Genomic DNA, 23219 nt, shown 5'->3' with positions numbered 1-23219 from the left:
CTTCTGTTCTTGGATTTTCGTCACAATAAAATACACCGAACATAATCTTCACAAAAGTTATTTACAAAAGTTTTAGCTATTGCCATTACAAAATTACAATAACTTTTATTTAAGTATTAATTATTTAAAAAAATGAAAAGCCATTGTTATTTGTAATATCAATACATGTAAGTCACGTAAATACAACACATATTGCATTACAAATGCTATAGGTGTCACATTTGCGAAAGTTATAACTATTAGCATTGTAAATGGCACAGCTATTAATTTCGCTATTTTCAAAAACAAAACATAAATAAAAAATGTGTCATTTACAATACCAATAGCTCAAACTTTCCTAATGTCAGACCTATTGCATTGCAAATGCTTGTTCACTATTGAGGACTACCTGTTCTCCATAGGCTAGAATGGGCCGTTAGAATATTACATTCTAATAATCCTAACTGACTCAGGTAACATGGTAGCAATTCGAATTTAGTATGTCTGAACTCAGAATAACAAAATACATCTTTTAGTAAAGTTGGTTTTAATATTCTGTGTTTGAAAATACCACTTTTAGAAAGTAGGTATTTTCTTACCTAACTGTCCATGCCTGCCTCTGCTAGGGTGTGTATTCCTTGTCTGGGTTTGTGAGTGACAGGGCTGGGTGATTCCAGGAGACAGGCTGGGGCTGCCCAGTGGTGAATAGAGAGATCTGCATCTAGATGGGAGGGAGGAGTTGCACCTGGGTCCTGAATAGGGCTGGGCATTCCCTCTACAATGCTGGCTCCACCTCCTGTGGCTTGTCTTGTGTCTCTGCCCTGCACTGTGAAAGGAGAGAAGGAATCATGTCGACAAACTGCTCCAGAGCTGTATTTTCCCTCCCCTGTGCCGGCTCCACCTCATGTGGGGCGGCTGATGTCTCTGCCCTGCACAGTGAAAGGAAGAAGAGAGTCATGTAAACAGAGTGCTCATGAACTGGTTTGGACTAGGCAGAGGCCTCTCTGCCTTCAGAGAACAAAGGATTTTGGGGTATAAATATTGGGACCCAGTCCCAAGAACTTTAGATCACTTCTGGAACAAGAAACCTTTTGCCAAGGAGAAGAACCAAGGAAGCTGCAGGAGTTTGACTGCCCCTCTGCCAGTGTGCTGTTTGCTGGGTTGGCCTGCAGTGGTTGCTTCATTGCCAAGGAAAGGAGAGGGAACTTTTTAAGGACTTTCATCATCTTCAGAATATTCTCTAAGGGCTTGAACTGTGCTTGCGTCCTGCTGAAGTCTCAGGGACAAAAGACTTCATCTCCAGCTCCCCTCTGAATTTCCTTGCTGGGAATTCTGACTTCAGGCATTTGTGTGTCGCTGGCAGCTGGAAGCGCGACGCATCGAGAGGAAGAGTGTCGCCTCCGCAGCTGAAATCGAGCCTTCGCCGCATCTACCTGGAAGCGTGTGTTCATCGAAACTGCCTGCTGTCGCATCACCGGAGAAGCGAGACGCCATTAAGAGTCGCCATTGCATCACCGGAGAAGCATGTTGCAGGGCCTGTCGCGGCTCCAAAGTACAGAGTTGTCGCAAGGCTGCCAGGGCATCTATGCATCGTCATCGCATCGCCCCATCAAGGGCGCCATCTTCACGCATCGCAACCGGATCATTGCATCAAGGTGCCATCTTGCGCACCGCAACGGGCCCGCAGGCCGAGAATCTACGCTTCATCTCCGCACCGGTAAGGATTACGACGCATCCCCTACTCTGCGCAAGCATTAAGGCACGACACATCATCTCCCCCGGATCATAGTACCGACGCATCTCCCCTTTTGCAAGCCTTTTGTTTACTTTGCGTTACGCATCCAGGTACTTTGTTGAGAACTTTGCCTCATTTATCATCAACTTGAACTGAGTAACTTTTATCATCTTTAAAGCAATCTTAAGTGTAGTATTGTGGATTTTTGTCATTTGTGGGCTTGTGGGTAAGTCTATATATAGAATACTTATTTTTATAAAACCTGTGTTGTGTCCATCTGTAGTGTTTTCACTGTATTACTGTGAATGTACACACATGCTTAACACACTGCCTCTGAGATAATCCTGTCTGCTCGTGCCAAGCTACCAAGGGGGTGATCAGGGGTTATTAAGGAGTGTAATCCCCTTATCCTGGCTTAGAAGTAAGGGTCCCTATTTGGACAAACCTGAATACCATTGCCAACCAGAGACCCTCAGATTTAACAGACCTGCACAGCAGAATGCCTTTCAGTACTCTCTCCAAAAGGTAGCAATGGTTTTTGTTAGACGGGGACCCGGAGGGTCGGCCGAGCAAGGGGGAGAGGCCTCCTGGCGAGGGCCCTCTCTTTAGATCGTACGGACGAGCAACTACCCTCCCACAGATGGACGCCACACAAAGATAGGTTCTGTACACTTTTATCGGTATTCTTACGCAGGTTAACTTGACGATACAGCAGGACCAGGATACGGTGATCCCTTCAATTCTAGTCTCTGAGGGAAAGGGGGTAGCGGGACAGTCTCAGTATCGGTCCGGTACAGGGGTAGCTGGTGTATAGCTCTCAATCCTCGAGCTGGAGGATTCGCAAGTAGGGGCCGCGGCAGCGCCAGCAGGCCTTCAAAGATGGTTCACGAAGATGAGCCGCGGCAGCGCCAGCAGGCCTTCAAGGATAGTTCACGAGGATGAGCCGCGGCAGCGCCAGCAGGCCTTCAAGGATGGTTTACGAAGATGAGCCGCGGCAGCGCCAGCAGGCCTTCAAAGATGGTTCACAAGGATGAGCCGTGGCAGCGCCAGCAGGCCTTCAAGGATAGTTCACGAGGATGAGCCGCGGCAGCGCCAGCAGGCCTTCAAGGATAGTTCACGAGGAGGAGCCGCGGCAGCGCCAGCAGGCCTTCAAAGATGGTTCACGAGGATGAGCCGCGGCAGCGCCAGCAGGCCTTCAAAGATGGTTCACAAAAGAGGAGCCGCGGCAGCGCCAGCAGGCCTTCAAAGATGAGTTCGTCTAGGTGTCTCTCGACTCCAGGATACAACTGCCTTCCTGCTCTGGAGCTACCCCAGTTATAGGTCTGGCGCCCTTTGATGTCCGGACCCTCGCACTTGGAGGTCAGGGGGTCCGGGATGAGGGAGTCCAGACACCCAGCAGGGGGGTGGAGCCAGCGCCCAGGGAGGCTGGGAACGATCGAAACTAGGCGGAGAGGAGCCATCGACACTCCTTCTTCCATTGACTCGCCAAGTGGTCTCTTTACCTCCTGGGTGGATGGTGGTGCCTCGATGTCGGGCTTGGCTGGGCCCGAGGCTGAGGTCGACCCATGGCCACGAGGCCTGGCCGTGGCGGGTCCAAGATGGCCGCTGGGCCGGGGACGGTGGTTCGGGATAGGGCCCGGGCCAGCCAAGAATGTTGTAGTTACGAGTCTGGGTTCCGTCGGGGAAGAGCTGGGTGTTAACCCGGAGGGCTGCAGGTGTGGTTCTTGTCCGGGGACCAGGGGTAGCAGTAGTCCGGTATCCGCCATGCGGAGAGGGGTCGGGCATGCCACGAGGCCTGTCCAACATGCGTCCCCCCCAGCTGAAGGCAGGGAGAGTCACCCATCCTTTTGGGTAATCTCCTCGCCGAGGCGGAAGAAGCGGGACAGGCCGTCTGCGTTGGCGTGGTCTTGGCCTGGGCGATGCTCCACAGTGAAGTCCATCCCTTGCAGGGAGATGGACCAACGCAACAGCTCCGGATTCTCTCCCGGCATCTGCATCAGCCATTGCAGAGGTCGGTGGTCTGTTTGCACCCGGAAGTGGGTACCGAAGAGATAGGGCCGGAGATTCTTGAGGGCCCAGACCACGGCAAAGGCCTCTCGCTCTATGGTGCTCCAACGCTGTTCTCGGGCCAGCAGGCGTCGGCTGATGAAGGCCACTGGCTGGTCAACTCCCTCTGTGTTGATTTGGGAGAGGACGGCCCCAACGCCGTGATCGGAGGCATCGGTCTGTACTATAAATTCCCGGCTGTAGTCGGGGGCTTGGAGCACTGGGGCGGTGCACATTTCAGACTTGAGGTTCTCAAAGGCGGTCTGACACTCAGGGGTCCAGTGTACGGGGGGTTCTTCTTGGACGTGAGTTCGGTGAGGGGCCCCACAATGCTGCCATAGTCCTTCACGAAGCGCCGGTAGTATCCAGTGAGACCCACCCAGGAAGGCTCGGACCTCTGTTTGGGTGACCGGAGGCTCCCAAGCCCGGATGGCTGCGATCTTGAGTTGGAGAGGGGCCACCTGGCCACTTCCTACCTGGTGCCCCAGGTAGGTCACGGAACCTTGGCCGATTTGGCACTTGCTGGCCTTGATTGTTAGTCCTGCCCGCCGGAGGGCGGTCAGGACCTCCCGGAGGTGTTGGAGGTGTTCTGCCCAGTGGAGACTGTACACGGCAATATCGTCCAGATAGGCGGCGCTGAACTCCTCAAGCCCCGCCAATACTTTGTTCACGAGCCTCTGGAAGGTGGCGGGGGCATTTTTCATTCCGAAGGGCATCACTTTGAAGTGGTAGTGGCCATCCGGTGTGGAGAAGGCGGACGGCTCCTGGGCGCCTGGGGTGAGGCCAATCTGCCAATAGCCCGCGGTCAAGTCAAAGATGCTCAGGTAGCGGGCGGCCCCCAGACGGTCGATCAATTCATCAGCTCGGGGGATGGGGTGAGCGTCTGTTCGGGTGACGGCGTTCAAGCCCCGGTAGTCCACACAAAATCTGAGGCCAGGGGCGGCGGCCTTGGGGACCAGCACGACCGGGCTGGCCCATGGGCTGTCGGAGGGCTCGATCACTCCTAGGGCCAGCATCTTGGAGACCTCCGATTGGATGCAGGCGCGTACCCGATCGGGCACTCTGTAGGCCCTGTGCCGGATAGGGGGACTATCCCCAGTGTCGACATCGTGGAGGCACCAGGGGGTGACCCCGGGCGTGAGGGAGAATAGATCGGCGAATTGTTGCAACAAGTCTTGGCAGCTGTGGCGTTGTGCTGGGGTCAGGGTGGAAGAGAGGTTGACCCCCTCCACGGAGCCGTCTTGTGCTAGAGTTTTCAGGAGGTCGGGGAGGGGCTCGGAGTATTCTTCAGCCCCACTGTCGGTAGCCATCAGGAGGCTAAGTTCTGATCGCACAAAGTGTGGCTTAAGTCTGTTGGCATGGAGGACCCGGAGGGGGTTCCTGGGGGACTCCAGGTCTACCAGGTAGGTGACGGGCCCTTGCGTTCCACCACCTTGAAGGGTCCGGTCCATTTGTCCTGGAGGGCGCAAGGTTCGACCGGGGACATGACCCAGACCTGCTGTCCCGGCTCGAACTCAATGGACGAGGCGTTTTGATCATACCAGCGTTTCATGTCCTCTTGGCTGGCTTCGAGGTTGGCCTTGGTGAGTTCCCGGAACCTTTGAGTCTGATTCCGGAGGGTCAAGAGGTACCTGTACACATCGGGGGGAGCCTTTTGGGGTGTCACCTCCCACCCTTCCTTGACCAGGCTGAGGGGACCCCGGACGGGGTGCCCATACAGGAGCTCGAAGGGGCTGAATCCCAGGGACTTCTGTGGGACCTCCCTGTAGGCAAACAGGAGGCAGCACGTCCCACTGGCGGCGTAGGGGCTCTTCCAGGCCCATGATCATACCCTTGAGGGTGCGATAGAATCGTTCCACTAGTCCGTTTCCTTGCGGGTGGTAGGGGGTCGTAAATTTGTAGGTGACCCCACACTGTACATGTATTTATATAGCGCAAATCGCCCACATCGCAGGCATCTATGCGCTTGCTTAGGGAACCCGTCCTGGTATTCCCCTGTGAGATAACCCCGGCAGGGTATCCACAAGGTGAAAGCCAGGCATCCCGCCGCGAGGGGCCGTTGTGGAGATTAAGCAAGCTATTGCCCAGAGTCGCAGAGTGTGAACCCGTGAGTCGAGTAGGCCCCGGAGCGAGAATTATCGAGTCCGTGGAATTATTGAGCCCAACCCCCGTCGAGGCGGGGAATTGAACCCTGGTCCAGGGCCGATCTCAGCTTCCGGGTCTGCCGCCTCTAACCCCTGAGCCACACTTCTCCACCCTGTTGCCATAGGGACTTCATGTATCTGGAGAGGAAGTTCGTGCCCCGATCACTGACGACCTCTCGGGGGAAGCCCACCCGCGAGAAGATACCCATCAGGGCTCGGCCCACCACGGGCACTGTCACGGTCCGGAGAGGTATGGCCTCGGGATAGCGGGTGGCATGGTCCACCAGGACGAGTATGAACCGGTGGCATTGCGCTGTCCGGGGCTCCAGGGGCCCCACAATGTCGATCCCCACCCGCTCAAAGGGAGTGGTGACGATGGGAAAGGGTTGCAGTGGGACTTTTAGTTTCCGGCCGCTCTTCCCGCTGGCCTGGCAGGTGGGGCAGGCCCGGCAGTGGTTTATCACATCGTTCCGCATCTTAGGCCAGTAGAAATGGGTCACCAGGCGGCTGTAAGTCTAGTCTTGCCCCAGGTGCCCGGCGAGAGGCACATCGTGTGCCAGGTTCAGGAGGAAGTCTCTGAATCGGAGGGGGACCACCAGCACCTGGCTGGCCCCCAGTTCGGCAATCTTCTGCTCACTGTAGAGGAGCTCATTGTCCCAATAGATCCAGTGGGCCCCCAAGGCATCCCCTGCGCTCTGGGCTATGGCTTGCTGTCGGAGCCCCTCGAGGGAGGGACAGGTTCTTTGTTCTTGGCGGAACTGTTCCTGAGTGGGGCCACCTTCTTGGCGCCACTGGGCCAGCTCCGGGAGGTCTCGGAGTGGGTCAGGTTCTTCGTTGTCGGGCCCCGGTGGACCGGGTTCAGGGGTGGTCTCTTCCGTGACGACAGGCGGTGGAGGTTCGGGCCACTCGGGTTCTTCAGTGGAGGGGATGGCGCGGGCGGCCATGGATCGGGTCGTTGCACAGACCCATTCAGGAAGGCCCAGCATCCCCAGGTGCTCTCTTCGTTCAACGGCTGCCCAGGGGGAGCTCTCGAGATCGTTCCCCAGGAGGCAGTCCACGGGGGCATCGTCTCGGACGGTCACTTTCAGCATGCCCGACACTCCCCCCCACTCGAAGGGGACGCGGGCCATCGGAGGCTTTCGGAGTTGTCCGCAGACCGTACTGGACAAAGTACGTTGGGCAAGATTTGATCGGGGGTCACCAGATGGCAACGGACTGCGGTCACACTGGCCCCCGTGTCGCGAAGGACTTCGGCCCGGTGTCCATTAATGGTGACCCACTGGCTGTACTTCTGCGTGTTGGCTGGGATGGGGGCCCGCGGGACCATGTCCCTTTCTCCTAGACATACCAGGGACATGGCTGCCGGCTCCCACTCTGTCTGGTATTGTTCGCACTCTTCGGCTTCTTCTTCGCCTTGCTCTTCTCCGAGGGCGACGGCGGTGATCTGGCGGTTCATTGGACCCAGGGCATGGACTGACTGGTTTCTCGGACAGTTGGGGTAATTGGCGTAATGGCCGGGCCGCTGGCATTTGTGGCAGACAAGGTTGGAGCGGAATCCCGGTTGCATCGGAGGGCTTCCTCTTCCGGCCAGAGACGGGGGGTTGCTAGTGGGGGGCACCGTGGCGGTGTCCCTGCCCCGGCCCTGGCCTCCTCCTCCCTCTCGCGGACGGTGGGACCCCTGGGAGGCTCTGTTTTGTTCGCCCGGCCAATTCCGAGGGACCAGGGTGCTCTCCCATCGATCCGCTTCGATGGCTAGTTTCCGGGGTTCGGTCAGCTTGCTGTCGAAGAGATGCTGCCTTAGTTCCACGAAACAATTATTGGAGAGGTGTTCTCACACGATGAGATGGACCAATTGTTCGTAGGTGGTGACCTGGCAGCCTTTGATCCACCCCTCTAAGGCCCGGCTAAAATAGTTCACGTATTCCGCCCAGGTGGTACCGGGGATCCTTTTACAGTCTCGGAATCGCTGCCGTTACATTTTAGGGGTGAGCCCATAGCGAGTGAGAAGGGCGGCTTTCATGTGCTCGTAGGAGGTCATCTCTGCGTCGGGGAGTTGTAGCAGGGCATCTCTTCCTTCGTTGACGAATCTCCCCCACAACCCGGCTCCCCAGTCTTTTCACGGGATACGGTGGGAGATCATGGCTACCTCGTAGGCATTGAACCATTGCTGGATATCGTCGTTCCGGTAGTACTCTCGGCCGACGTCTTTGGGAATGTGGACCTCGGTGTCCGTAGGGGGAGCGGAGCTCTGGTTCTCGGGGACGCCGAGGTCCTTGTTTTGTCTTCGAATCTCTAGTTCTTTTAAACTGCGCTCGTGTTCGTACGCTAGTTTCTTCTCTTCCAGCTCCCTCTGGCTTTTTTTCTCTTCTTGTTCTTCCCGTAGCCGTAAGTGTTCGAGGGCTATCTTTTGTTCCGCTAGTTTCAGTTCCCCATCTAAGCGGAGTCGAGCCAGTTCCAACTCGTGGAGCTGGCTCCTCTCCCGTTCTCGGGCCTCCTCGGAAGAGAGGCCCGCTGTTAGAACCGGCTGTCTCTAGTTGGCAGAGGTATACACTTCTGACAAATAGGGACACACCTTTTCTAGTCAGGGCAAGGGGATCACACCCTTTGATAACCCCTGCTCACCCCCTCGGTAGCTTGGCAGAGCAGATAGGCTTATCTCGGAGGCTGTGCGTTAAGCATTTATGACCACATACAGTAATAAAGTGAATGCACTACAAATGGACACGACACAGTAGTATTATAAAAATAAGGATTTTTATATAAGGCTTAGCACAAGACCAAACAACGACAAAAATGTACACAATCTAAATAAATACTTTGGGAAGGAAAAAGGATAGTTCAAAGGTAGTTTCTTCTTTAGCACAAAGTCTTTTGTATCAAAGCAAATCTTCTTCTTGGAAACACAGTTCTTAGCAACAGGGTAACTCACACGGGAGCTACACGACGTCGAGGCAAAGTTAAACAAAAAGGTTCGGCGTCGACCGCGAGGAGCGCTACGTCGAGCCCGGAGTCACACGGACCCCCAACAACACAGTACCTTGGAAAATGAAGCACACGATGATCAGCGGCGTCGAGCAATCCTGGCGTCGCGTCTTCGGTGTCGATGAGGCCTCAGCAGGCGTCGTTGTCGATGATGCGGTTGCAAGGTGTGAGCAGCGCTCACGGCGTCGAGAGGGCACGAAGTTGATGCGATCAGCAGCGGTGCAGACACGAGGTCCCTTGGAGCTGGAGCCGTACTCCCACTCACTGGCGGTGCTGCTGGCGTCGGTCGGGCCCGGCGGCCGGTCGTCGAGGAAGCGGGACACTGGGGCCGTTACCCACTATGTCGAGCTGGATTCGGCGACGTCCGTCGGCGTCGAGATTGCTGGTTCTTTCAGAGGTGCTGGATTCACGGTTCCAGCAAATAGCACTTTAAGCAGATGAAGTCCTTTAGCCCTGTGACTTCAGCAGGAGACTGGCAATCTTCCAGTCCTTGGAGATTTTCTTAGCAAGCGTGAGAGTACACACACAGTTCCTCTCTCCTGGTTCCTTGGCAAAAATAAAGAAGCACTGCAGGATTCCCCCCAGCAAACAGCACACAGGCAGAAGGGGTAGGCAAGTCCTCAGATCAGCAGGCCTCTTGTCCTTGGTTACAGGGTTCCTTCTCTTATACCCCTTTTCGGCTTTGATCCCTTTGTCCCTGCAGGGGACTTTCCCAACATCCTGGGTCTGTTGTGGGTGGAGCCAGGCAGAAGCACCTGGCTTATTCACTGAGCAGGGCTGGGTCCTCAGACGCCCAGCAGGAGGTGGAGCCAGCATTGTCACTTGCAGGAGCAGAGCTATCGGCCTCCTGGCAGGAGGTGGGGCTAGGATTGTCAATGGCAGGCACAGAGCCATCAGTCGCTTGGCAGGAGGTGGAGCCAGCATTGTATCAGGCAGGGCAGGCTATCAGCAACTACTCTCCCCCTACTCTCAACGCAAATGTCCCACTCATCCCACACTGACTCATCCAGACCTCTGGAGCCACCCAGCTCCTGTCACACACACGCAAGACCAGCAGAAACCAGAAATGGTTAGACAAGAAAATAGACACTTTCTAAAAGTGCTACTTTCGAACCCAGAGTCCAAAAACCATCCACACCAACGGATGCGTAATTAAACCCCGAGTTCAGGGATACCAAACTCGACATTGCACCATGCTCCCCGAGCCAGCTAGGATCATAGCATTAATAATCCCGGTGGCCCATTCTAACTAATGGAGAGCAGGCTACCTCGCAATAGTGAAGAACGAAGACGGCTGTAATTCACTATTAGGACATGCCAACTTGGTCAGGCGTGTCCTACCTTATACTTACAATGCACCCTGCCCGCGGGCCTACCATAGGGGTGACTAACATGAAGTCAAGGGAAGGTTTGGGGGGCTGGCAAGTAGGTATACTTGCGCAGCCTGCGTGACAGCACTAGGCTGCACGTGGGTCTCGCAATGACCGACCCGTAGACATCCTTTTACGAGGCCGCTCTTGTGGGTGGCACAACACGTGCTGCAAGCCCACGAGCGGCATTTGTATTTACAAGCCCCGGCACTCCTGGTACACTAGACTAGGGACTGACAGTAAACCAAATAAGCCAAACATGGATACAATCGATACATCAATTTAACATCGGGAGCACTTGCGCTGTGGCACTGATCAGCAGTGGCACGGCGCCCAAAGCATATACCAGCAAAAACATCGTAAAACAGTGGAGGCAAACAGAAAAAATGGAGGAGAGACTCAAGCCAATGATGTCAGGTCTAACACCAGCTCTCCTTTCTTCTTCGGGGGTTGCACTTGTTTCTGAGGTCTTGATACTTTCGTTTTGGGGTGGGGACGCTCCCGTCTCCACCCAAGACTCCAAGGTGTGCTTGCGGTCGTCTTTGGTGCTCAGTCCCGTGGTAGCGATGCCCAAGTCTATGCAGAATTGTTTCAATTCCTTGTGGCTGTATTCTTCCAGCCGTTCCATCTGGAATTTTGCGGTTGTTCCGGTCTCTTTCGTCGACATTGTTGCGGTGTGTAGTGGGGTGAGTTATTCTCCGTACGATTATGCGTCGGCTCGGATCGCGCCGCTGGCCACCAATGTTAGACGGGGACCCGGAGGGTCGGCCAAGCAAGGGGGAGAGGCCTCCTGGCGAGGGCCCTCTCTTTAGATCGTACGGACGAGCAACTACCCTCCCACAGATGGACGCCACACAAAGATAGGTTCTGTACACTTTTATCGGTATTCTTACGCAGGTTAACTTGACGATACAGCAGGACCAGGATACGGTGATCCCTTCAATTCTAGTCTCTGAGGGAAAGGGGGTAGCGGGGCAGTCTCGGTACCGGTCCGGTACAGGGGTAGCTGGTGTATAGCTCTCAATCCTCGAGCTGGAGGATTCGCAAGTAGGGGCCGCGGCAGCGCCAGCAGGCTTTCAAAGATGGTTCACGAAGATGAGCCGCGGCAGCGCCAGCAGGCCTTCAAAGATGGTTCACGAGGATGAGCCGCGGCAGCGCCAGCAGGCCTTCAAGGATAGTTCACGAGGAGGAGCCGCAGCAGCGCCAGCAGGCCTTCAAAGATGGTTCACGAGGATGAGCCGCGGCAGCGCCAGCAGGCCTTCAAAGATGGTTCACGAAGAGGAGCCGCGGCAGCACCAGCAGGCCTTCAAAGATGAGTTTGTCTAGATGTCTCTCGACTCCAGGATACAACTGCCTTCCTGCTCTGGAGCTACCCCAGTTATAGGTCTGGCGCCCTTTGATGTCCGGACCCTCGCACTTGGAGGTCGGGGGGTCCGTGATAAGGGAGTCCAGACACCCAGCAGGGGGGTGGAGCCAGCGCCCAGGGAGGCTGGGGGCGATCGAAACTAGGCGGAGGGGAGCCATCGACACTCCTTCTTCCATTGACTCGCCAAGTGGTCTCTTTACCTCCTGGGTGGATGGTGGTGCCTCGATGTCGGGGCTTGGCTGGGCCTGAGGCTGAGGTCGACCCGCGGCCACGAGGCCTGGTCGTGGCGGGTCCAAGATGGCGGCTGGGCCGGGGACGGTGGTTCGGGATAGGGCCCGGGCCAGCCGAGAATGTTGTAGTTACGAGTCTGGGTTCCGTCGTGGAAGAGCTGGGTGTTAACCCGGAGGGCTGCAGTTGTGGTTCTTGTCCGGGGACCAGGGGTAGCAGTAGTCCGGTATCCGCCATGCGGAGAGGGGTCGGGCATGCCACGAGGCCTGTCAAACAGTTTTCCATAGTTATCGGTGGTGCAGGGATGACTGAGACACCCTGAGGTGTTGTAGGTCCTTTTTTGGAAAAGTCTGTCATCCAGCCATAAGAGGATGATATAATAAAAAATGAAAAGCTGAATGAGGAGTGCATTTTTGGCGAGGGTGTCCACTAGTTAAATTTAAAATCTATTTACTGACGTCTAGGACGGCACATTTCACCAGATTTAGTACACATCTTCAGCTTTCATTCTGTCCTCAAGGCAGGTAAAACACACACATCAGTTCCTTTCCTCAGCTAAGTGATCTCAGCTGGAGCAAATTTGGTCACTGGTTTCTCTAACTGACATTTCCTGGAAATGTTGACTTCTTAAAAATGGCTACATTGATAAGATTTTACAGGCCAGGTGCAATATCTTATGAGAAGTTTTTGAGATTATAAATTTGTTTAAAGCATTGCCTGAAAATGAGGTCCTTTGCAGAAGCAATTATCCATTAAACTGGTAATGCTCCTTTCCTGCATCTATGGTAATATGGTAGCAGATACAAGGGTGTAGATGTGAAAGTTAGTCCTTTCTCCTCCCTCCCAAAATAATCCATTTTAATATGTCATGATCACAAAGTTTAACACCTAGGTGATTTTCTATTTCAGTTTTCCCCAAAAGCCTATTTGTGATCTGATGTTTGAAAGAGTGTAATGTGACAACCAGGTTTTTCAGACGACCCCTTGTGGGCAGATGTTGAGTTTATTTTGGGAATCATGCCCATCTAGCTTCTCCACTTTTAGAGAGTTAAATAACACTTGTACAGTTAGAAGAGTTGGATACTCCTGCCTTTGGAGTATACTCAACAGAAGAAACTACTGAATCAAAAGCATCCCTAGAATGGACTCGTGAGCAACGTTAGTAAGGCAGAGAATCCATCGTTACAAGGTATACTTTCAACTTATCGAGCAAGCCAATGCTTACATCTGGTTTACATAGAATGTAGATTGGCCTACCTAACAGAACAGAAAGCCTCAGTTCTATTAAGGACATGAAAGCAAAAATTATCAAACTGTTTGGAGAACGATACTAAATAAAGATCCACAACATCGATGGTGTAAGAATAATAACCTCTTCACCTGAAATGCTTCTCTTCTTGTTTGATAGGTCAAGAAGGTAAACAAAATTAGAAAGGTGAAGAAAATGATCTAGAAAAGGTGGGCTTTGATGAGAAATGAATTACATTCACCATTCTGAAGAAAGAGGAGTTGCTGCAAAAGAAAACAAGCATTGAAAATGCAATAGGTCTCGCAATAGAAAAGTTTGACCTTTTGGTGTTGCAAATGTAAATTTTTTTTGTTTATATTTTTTCAAATTATAAAAGTATTAATTTTGTTTTTTGTAAAGTGAATAGTTATAAATCTACCAAATGTTACATTTATAGCATTAGTAAAATTACATGTTTAGTTTTGTCCTTTTTTACATGTACTAATGTGCAAAATCACAATTTTGTGTAAAATGTTATAAATAAAGGATAGTGACCTAATGTTATTTTTAATTTTTAATGGTAAAAGTTTTTACATGTAAAAAAGGACAAAACGGAGAAGATGTCGCTCACAGTGGCTGGAAATGTAGACCAGTTCGAGGAGCTCTGGCACCCCTTCTTGGCACTGCTGTCCACGGAATTTCGCGAGCTTACTTGTCCAAGGTACCTACGCCTTCTCAGGCTGACGCCGCCGGCGGCTCCAGCGGATTGAGAGGGATGGGATCAGGGGGATTGGGGGTTGAGGGTAGGTGGCTTGGGGTGAATGTTTCTATAACGGGCTATTGGACGGGGATGTTGGGGTATTGTTTTCTTCTTTTTCCTTTCTGGGGATGGGGGGCTTGGAGGGACTGTGTTGTTTTCGCTGTGTTGCGGGACGCTACTCATGCTTAGCTTGATTGGGAGGTTGGGGACTATTGGAGGGTTGTTCGCACTACCTTATTGCCTTACAGCATATGCCTTTTTTTCCCCTCCCGGACTACCGACCTCCCCACTTTCCACCAGAATTGCTGCACTATGTCTCTTTTTGTACTGTATGTAAACTTGACCTCCTATTTCCCTTCCCCATGTTTTTTTTATGTTTTAATAAAATGCTTTAAACCTAAAAAAGGACAAAACTAAACATGTAACTTTACTAATGCTATAAATGTAACATTTGGTAGATTTATAACTATTCACTTTACAAAAAACAAAATTAATACTTTTATAATTTGAAAAAATATAACCAAAATTTTTTTTTTATATAATAATTATTTAAAATATATAAAAATAATTATTAATATTGCATGCCATGATTTCAGTAGCAATTGCACTTTATTGGCACTGTATTGTTGTGTTTATGTTAAGTGCCCCAAAGAAAAGTTTTTACCTGACAAAGGATCGATCATGAGTTTTTCTCTGTTTGCAGGCGGCAGGTTAGGATGGCCGCGTATTGGATGGTCTGTTTTATGCAACGGAGTCAAATATTAACACTTTAAAATCTAATTGTAAATTAGGAATCAGATTTTCACTTTTTAATAATGAGCAGACTTCTGGAAGGGGAGGGGGGCTGAAGCAATTTTTACATTTCTTATATGTATGATGATTAAATGTTTTCAGTATGGAGAGGTGTGGTGCAGCGTCCAGGGCAGCTGACTTCGGAAAAGAGGGCTCACTGCTCTGATCTCAGCTCAGCACCAGTGACTCCGGGCAATAGCTCAATTAATTTCCACAACGGCCCCCAGCGCCCTGAGACTTTTAAGGGTGAGTAGTTTGTGATTTACAAAATACGGATTTATCTGCTGTTTTCCTGTAATTTTAAACCTGAATTGTGTGATGTCGAACGTATGGCCTATATGTTAGGCTGAAACAATGAAGTCGACCTACTTATATATTATACCAAGCACCACTTGTCCTTTTAAGACTTGTACTCACTCCCTTTTCAGGGTTCAAGGGTGGAAACCCAGGGTGCCTGGCACTGACTCGTTGACACTCATGTAAAATGATTTCTAGTGTGGTCTATGCATGCTTAAAGCATGTGAAGACGTGGTCATACAAGGTATTTTCGCATAGATTGTGTGTTTCACGAGCCTCACACTGCATCTGGCCTTTGTGAAGAGGCTCATATGACTTGCTACTGGCAAGGGCCCCTCCAAACGTTGGCGATTCTCTTGCCATGGAAGGCCTCTTATTTGCGCAAGGTGCAGCCCTCGCATGGCAAGACAGGCCCTCTACGCAATACAGCATGATTTACAACGGCTGGGCAAGCAACTCACCTCTACAATTAGTGGCGTAGCAAGGGCGCTATGATGAACCCATTCCGTAACCCAGAGAATTGGGCCGGCTAACCCGTGCAATGGATAGCAAATAATCATAACCTGGATGCAGTGAGCCCCGGTGGCACTGTACCTGCTGCACTATTGTTAATTTCGACTAGTGCGTATGTCCTCGATTGCTCATGGCACGCCCTTTAATGAGCAAAAAATGACCTTTACCTGCCATGAAATAAACACCCGTCATTTCAGCAGTGGCAATCATCTTAATATTTCCCTGCCTAATCACAGAATGTCGCACGCGGTGCACAGTTTGCCCCTCGCTATAGCATTCGGGTCACCTGGCAGAGTATGGGGTTCACTCCCTACTTGGCACGGACTGACCTCACTTTGCACGCTTCTCATTTAATTTCTCATGTAACCCCGCTGCACTGGCAGGTGTGGTGAGTTAGACCAGCGTGCTCCGTGAAGTACTCTGCAGCGTGTGGTATGTGGTGCTATTTCTTTCTCTGGTTTATTGGGATACAGTCAACCAGAGAGAATGTGGTGCACTTGAGACCGGAAGCGCAGCCGTGCAGCGTTCGGGCCGTGAGTCTCGGACAGGCTCACACCGCGCCCGCCGTGCCCGCACCCTCTGTCCACTGAGCTCGGTGCCCAGCCCCGGGACCCGGCTGAGGAGCAGGTAAGATGCGCCTCCCTCGCCCAGTCGAACTTCAGAGTTTCTGGCCGTGTTCAGGGCACCTCCGCCCCTAATCCTGTGCAGCCACCGCTACCCGGGCCCCTGGGTTTCCTCACACTGTGCGCCTCGTGTGTGCCCACGCCGTGCGATGCACCCCGGGAATCGAGGCGCTGTGTGCAGTTGCTGCTATCCTGCGTCCATACAAGGCGCCCATCCGTTAGTGCCGGGCGGGCTGAATGGGCAGAGAGGGGCCTTCCTTGAAGCGAAAGTGAAACCTCCATGCGCTCAACTGGTGTTTGCGCAACAATTACAATTCACGCACACTATATATCTACATTCCTCAACAGGCTGTATGTACTCTATCTGCACGTGACAGACCGGCAAACCTGTTTGCATGTAATTAGTTATTGTATTGCTGAGTCTGCGTGTTCGGAATTCACTTGATTGATTCCAGGAAACAATATATCAACAAAGTATCCCTCCGACTGCCTGTTGTGTTTTGTTGTGAGATTATTCTCCATGCACCCAGCGCTGGCTGGCCCTGGCTGCCAGGTCCCGGGCACACCGCACATTCCCTCACGCGTTAGCACCAGGGCTGCAACGAGATAGCAAAAGTGAGCTCGGGACGTATAGTGTAATGCGTTTGCTTTAAAAGTCTCCGGACGGCAATGAAACACGAGATATGAAATTCTTCAGTGCTTTAAAAACCAGCAGGGAATCCCGCCACGGTCGCACCGGAAGTCAGACAAGGTCGCCTTGTGACGGGGGCGTGGCCGCGTTCGGACCGGAAGAGGAGGCAGGAGGCGTAAATCCGTCTTGCAGCCCGGGGCTCCTGTGAGCGGTGGAGAGCCCCGGGGCCGCCCGCAGGAGGTTGCGGAAGTGTTGCGGGGCTCCCTTGACCAAGTGGGAGCCTCGGGAAAGGAGCGTGCTGCGAGTTGAGTCCCCCGAGATTGGCCCGGTAAGTTCCAAAGGGCTGGGGGGGGCCTCAGTGCTCTCGTGTGTGTATGTGTGCGGGGGGTGTCTCTGCATGTATGTATGTGCGTGCGTGCATGGTCGCTCGTGTGTGTGTGTGTATGCATTGTGCCTGCGTGGGTGTATATGTGTGTGCGCGCATGTGTGAGTGTGGCTGTGTGTGATTGAGAGTGAATGGCAGGCAGGGGATGTGCACGGCGACGTGCGCACCCTCGAGGAGGAATCTGAGACAGCGAGGCGCGTGGGCGATCGCTGTCTCACATTCCCCCAGACACGCCAGCAAAAGATGTCTTCGCAGACAAAGCATGCTTCGCATGCTTTTTAGGTCTGCTCGACCTAAAAATGAAAGTAGTAGGTGGGAATTTCCCTTGTTTGGAACTGATGACACGTTGTAGCTTTTGCCGGCCAACATGAGCATCACTATTTTGTGGTGACATAGTTTGCTAGACAGTTTGTTAACTGTTTGCATTTTTACAACAGTCAGCAAACCAGTAGATATAAAGAGCAATGCTTGCCGCTATGTCCTTCGTAAAATTCTGATTTTCATGGCTACAGTGTACTGTAAATTGAATAGTATTCCCTATGTTTGTTTTTCGTGCCACAAGCTTAATCTTCTCATTAAAATCTTGCTTGATGCCTGTTCTGAAAGGATGCGCCTCAGGGCACAGATTTTCCTTTAGTGACACTTTGCAAAAACTGAGCAAAAAACACCTACCTTTAAGTATAAATGTTTATTAGTCATGATTCAGTTAATTAAAACCATTACATGATGTAAAACAACGTACTATTTGACTGCTACGTGTTCTTTTAAATGGAATAGAAGCATGTTTATAAAAGTAATACAGTACAGTAAATATACGAATTATACATATTTAAAAACAGATGCAATCTCTGCAACTGTTGGTTCTATTCGGCTATAAAGATATAAGTTGAGTGGCTAAGCTTGCTTCTCAAGGAGGCCTGATTGATGTTAATTCTCATTGTAAGGCATCGGTACCTAATGTTATTAATAGATTTAAAAAAAAGTTTCAGATCTTAAACTTGGTGTGACTTACAGTAATTACTTTAAAACGCAGCAGATTGGCTAGGGAGAACAGGCTGTTGTTCATACAGGAATTGCCACCAACAGATGTAAACTTAGGCGGAGCAAACTGTGTTATCAGGAAATGGCGTGCCTAAGAAGTTTACACCTACCTCTAAAAAAGTTCGCTTTTGCGAAATATGTGCTGTGCATACAAAAACATCACATTCATGACAACATAAATAGAATAACATATTAAGAAGTAAATTAATTATAATAACACATTTCTTTAAAAAGTGTTTGCGATTATTTCAGGACCAACTGACAGAACTTCACATTTCCCATCAAATAGTTTAGTGGCCATCACAAAGGATACCATTTTAAAAATGCAGCACTTGCTCACCTGCTAAGGAAAACTCTTCAAAGATATTCCTTTTTGTCTGGGGTTTCCCATTAGCATCAATATCCATGCTTGTGCGCCAGATCTCCGAGAACCGTATTCTTTTCTCACGAGGCATATAGGCACCATGCCAGAGGGCCTTCATTGTGTAGTCCACGTTGATTAAGAGCTGACCCACTCTGGTGTCATAGTAAGCTGGAGAAAGTTGACAGAAAGTGCTGCGATCATAATTAGCCTCCAGGTTAATAGAGGGAATCTGGTTAAAACAAAAAATGCCAACTGTAAGTTCTCTCAGAATCTGATGGACTTCTTTGCAATCCATAGGGGCATCCGGTGCAACAGGCATCAACACAACAATATCATGGCGACTAATGTCCTTCAGCTGAGCTGTTAATCCACTTGAAGAATCAGGAGTCCGGGTGTAATCCTTGGTGACCAGCCAGCTAGAAGATGTGACAGCAAGCAACTCCTGCAACTCGCTTCGGTCGAACTTTTCAAAAAACGCATTGGCATTTCTATGTGCGGCCATTTTTGACAGATAGGCTGCATCTTTAAGCTCATCTTTAGACTGGGAATTATCAGCCGAGGAGGTGTCATTGTCCAACATTTCTGAAAATGTACTGCTTTTGTTGATATCTCAAGTACTATATCTGCGAATGTCAGGATAGTGTTGTTGTCATCAAAGCCTAGATTCTCAGGTGCATTGACTTCCTCCTAATGGTGACCTTGGCGTCATAATATTAATACACTATGCTTTCGATAGCAAACCTGCCAGGATTTCTAGGGTAGGCACATAATTACATTATGACTGCTGTAACTCTTCGAAGTAGAACATTTTCTCAGTGAGGACATTTATGAAAGATGACAGATATCCTGGCTACTCAAAGTTTTTTCAAAAATAAAGTTTAGGATTAAAGTTCTTTCTCAACAACACAACAAATGGTCTTCGGGAACAATGCTAATAGTTTCAGAGGAAGGTTGTCCAAATGGATGTTCACACGTGGAAATTTGTCATTGGTGTTGCTTTGGCTTAACGTTCCAATCTATTGCAGAAAAAGAGCAAAATGCTACATCAGAGTCAGGGAAAATAAAATATATTAAAATTGATTTTCTTTCTTTCATGAAAAATATCGTTGTAACATGCATACTAAATGTGCACTCAACGGTATAATGGCATTTTCGCAGTGATTGAGAAAAGCCTCGACAGTAAACCACAGTGTTTCAAAAACCAAAGGTCTGCAAGTTGAGTTGTATAATTTGTCAGTTTCATTAAAAGCATTTTCTGATTGACTGAAAAGGTAGTGTGGCAACAGAGCAGTAAATGGAAAAGTGCCAGGAATGGCAGTGAGAAATTAAGAGCGCATGTATAGGAGAAAGGTGATATTATTTAAGGGTAAGTGCCCTAACTTCGAGGACTAGCAGCAGGCTTCCCAGTTCCGGATCAATGGAAGCCAGAGTTATAGAGATACAGGCCACAGATCCTAAATGACATAACATGTATTCCAACACATTGCCTATTCCTCAACACACTCACACAGAGAAAAAGATTAACTATCAACATTAGGCCTGATATTGTGGCCCTTCTTCTCATTCTAGTAATGCAGAATCATGATCTTTTTTCCACAGCTTTCACAATTTTTGGCTCGAAGTGCTTGTACAAAACGTTATGTAGTCCTCAGTTTTTACCTTCACTCACTCACCTAAATGTATCTTGCTCACTTGATTTCCAACAACAAAAGCTTGCACACTTTTCTTGTTTACCTTTGATGTCTTCTACACATTCTTTATCCCGCCATTATCGATTCAATTTGGAGGTCTCTACTCTGCCTCTCCTCACATTTTCCTCACGGAGACAGCCTTTGGATTATCATCTCAGACGGCATCTCCACCACTATGCCATGGTAAATGGTAAATAATAGTAACAACAAATCATTTTATGTGACTCTAAACCATTATCCCAGGCTAGCTACACACATTCTATAATGTAAGGCAGAGAATCCATCTTTATAGGTTGTTTCCCCTCTCCTGGAGACCATTACTTCTCAGGTTGTACAATACAAATGTGGGTTTTCGTCCCATATTTTATTTCGAAATAGCACTTCATTGCAAGTGTAGATTTCGGTCACTGATGCCTTCCACAAAACTCATTATTGCACTAAAAATCTGTTAGACCTGCCAGCATTAGGTTATTATTCCACAAACTTTCTGCCTTACTTCTCAATTTTTGCTGATCTTGTTGTTGGCCATAGGACTCTGTGTACGTTACCACTGCTAACCAGTGCTAAAGTGTGTGCGCCCTCTCCTTTACACATGGTGAAATTCGCTTACACCCAATTGGCACTACTCAATTTTGTAAGTTCCTAGTAAAGTGGTGCTACATGTGCCATGGGCCAGTAAATTAAATGCTAATAGTGGGCCTACCACACTGAATGTGCCACCCACTTAGGTGACCCTTTAAACTTGTCTCAGGCCTGCCATTAAAACCTCCGAGTGCACCTTAAACTGCCATTTCGACCTAGCAAGATAAACCTTTTGCCAGGCCCAAACCACAATTTCTACTACACCTTGGTCACCCCATTAGTAGGCCCTACATAGCCCAGAGGGCAGCGTGCAGTGTATTTAAAAAGATGGACATGTACTTTCAAGTTTTACATGTTCTGGGAGTGAAAATCTCTACATTTGTTTTTCACTACTGTGAGGCCTACCTCTCCCATAGGATAACACAGGGTTGCCTTATTACATTTATAAAGTGATAGGTTTCAAGTGGGAGCAGATGGGATTGCCCGTTTGGTGTCTGAGAAATTGTAATAAAAAACCCTCTGCAATTATAAAGTTGGATTTTATGTATTTTGAAAATGCCACTTTTAGGAAGTGGTACTAACAAACACAGTGTGCAGATAGACCGTTTCCTAATTAATCACACAAGACTTCAGTGCTTTGTTCTAAAGCCTGTGTGTTTTTTATTTGACTTCTTTTTGTACTTTCTTCAAACAAGATTAGACCATTATTCTCATGTCATCTTGTCGGGCCACACATATTTTCCAAAGAAATATTAAACATTCAAAACAATAACCAGTAAAGTAACACCAAAAAATGCAAAACAAAATTCAAAAGCACATTACATAGAACATTACATAAACAGTAAAAGTGCAAGTAACCAGTCCGTTATTTTCAAATACACCTGGGGGACCCTCAAAGATAATTGTAAAGACCTTTTGTCCTGCTAGTGTGTAACGCTCAGGGAATACTTATTTCAAAGAGCGTGGTCTATAGGGGACAAAATAGATGTGTGCATTCACAAAAATGTATTTCACATGCAATTGCAAAGTGTAAAGGGTTCCCTGGGGACCCCTTCCCATTTGCAAATGCATTACCACCTACTTGAAGTAGGTGGTAATTGCAAGTGTTTTGCGACCGTAATTGTGGTTGCAAAACATTAGTACATTGTTTTGAGACTCGCTATTTAGAAGGTAACGTCCCTTCCAAATAGTGAGTCCCAAAACCTATTTAGCAAGTCACAAAAAAATTGCGGCTCGATAAATAGGCTATGTACATGGCCCAATATGCAAAAACGGGTTGTACATCTGGCCCAAAATTAGCATTTTAGTTTCTGTGCAGATCACTGTCTCACTGAGGTTACTCCCTTATTGCGGAGAACTTGGCTCAGTTAGCTCTCGATCCAAGAGGGCTCCGTCCCCTGGGACCAAATTGGGATTCCCTATCTGGGGGACATCTACAGGGGAGATAGCCTTGCATAACAAAATAGAGCTGTGGATTCTGTGTAGGGTTTTGTAGTGTACAAGAAAGAGTGGCGCCTATTCTGGTAGCGGTAAGTGTACAGTAAAACAAAATATAAGAACTGTGCTACACGGTCAGAGGAGACCCAATGAACCTCTGTTATGGTTGGCAGGGGCCCAACTAATTAGATACAAACACAAGTCCTGTGCACACGTTATACAGGGTTCGTCATGAAGGTTTTCTTTAGATGAGGAGCATGAAACAGCAGTAATGAGACACAGATGACACGTATATAAAATTTGTTTAGGTGTATTGTGCATTCCTGTTCTAGAAGGTTGACATTAAGGCAAAAAACAAACAATCAGCCGACACGTGTTTCGTCAAGCGAGCCAGTGAGCTTTTGACTCTTAAGGGCTGTGGGCGGTGTAATATGTTATGTTATGTTAATTAAACTTCTATAGCGCGCAGCTGGCCCAGCAAAGGGGCGTCCCGGCACTTTGACCAGCAGAGAAGCCAGATACCAGCAGAAGTAAAGGGCAGCAGAAACAGTAGCAGGGGCAGTAGCAGAAGTTAGATCCTGAATGGAAAAAGGTGCGTCTTGAGCACCCTCCTAAACAAAAGAAGGTCATTAAGAGCACGGATATGGACTGGTAATGAGTTCCAGAGTTTTGCCGCTAAATAGCGGAAGGAGCGCCCTCTTGCTCTACAACGTTTAAAACGCGGTACCGTGACCAGGCCTTGTCCTTTAGACCTCAGAGAGCATGAAGGGACATAGGGGGTCAACAGGTTCTCAAGGATTTTGGGAGTGTCCTGTTTGAGAATTTTAAAGGACAGGCACAGTGTCTTGAATTGTATCCTTTGGGCCATTGGGAGCCAGTGCAGCTTCCGGATGGATTCCTACGCTGAACAAAACCTAGGTAGGCCAACCAAGGCCCTGGCCGCAGCGTTCTGTATGCGCTGCATCCGGATTATTTCTGCCTGGTTTTCCCCCAGCAGGAGGGAGCTGGCATAGTCCAGCCGGGAC

General features: G+C 49.6%; 1 protein-coding gene across 1 annotated transcript in view; it reads right to left on the bottom strand.

Moving 5' to 3' along the window:
- Positions 1-23219, bottom strand: part of ANKAR (ankyrin and armadillo repeat containing) — a 1392657-nt gene that overhangs the window by 1352053 nt on the left and 17385 nt on the right. The window contains exon 2 of the mRNA XM_086955361.1: positions 18461-19500. Coding sequence (XP_086811487.1) covers positions 18461-19064 — 604 coding nt within the window. The 5' untranslated portion in view covers positions 19065-19500. The remainder of the gene's footprint in view (positions 1-18460; positions 19501-23219) is intronic.

This window comes from Lissotriton vulgaris, chromosome 2_1 (assembly GCF_964263255.1).
Source record: "Lissotriton vulgaris chromosome 2_1, aLisVul1.2, whole genome shotgun sequence".
NCBI classification, from domain to species: domain Eukaryota; kingdom Metazoa; phylum Chordata; class Amphibia; order Caudata; family Salamandridae; genus Lissotriton; species Lissotriton vulgaris.
Note: the sequence above shows the minus strand (reverse complement) of the source record. Positions and strands in the feature narration are given on the sequence as shown.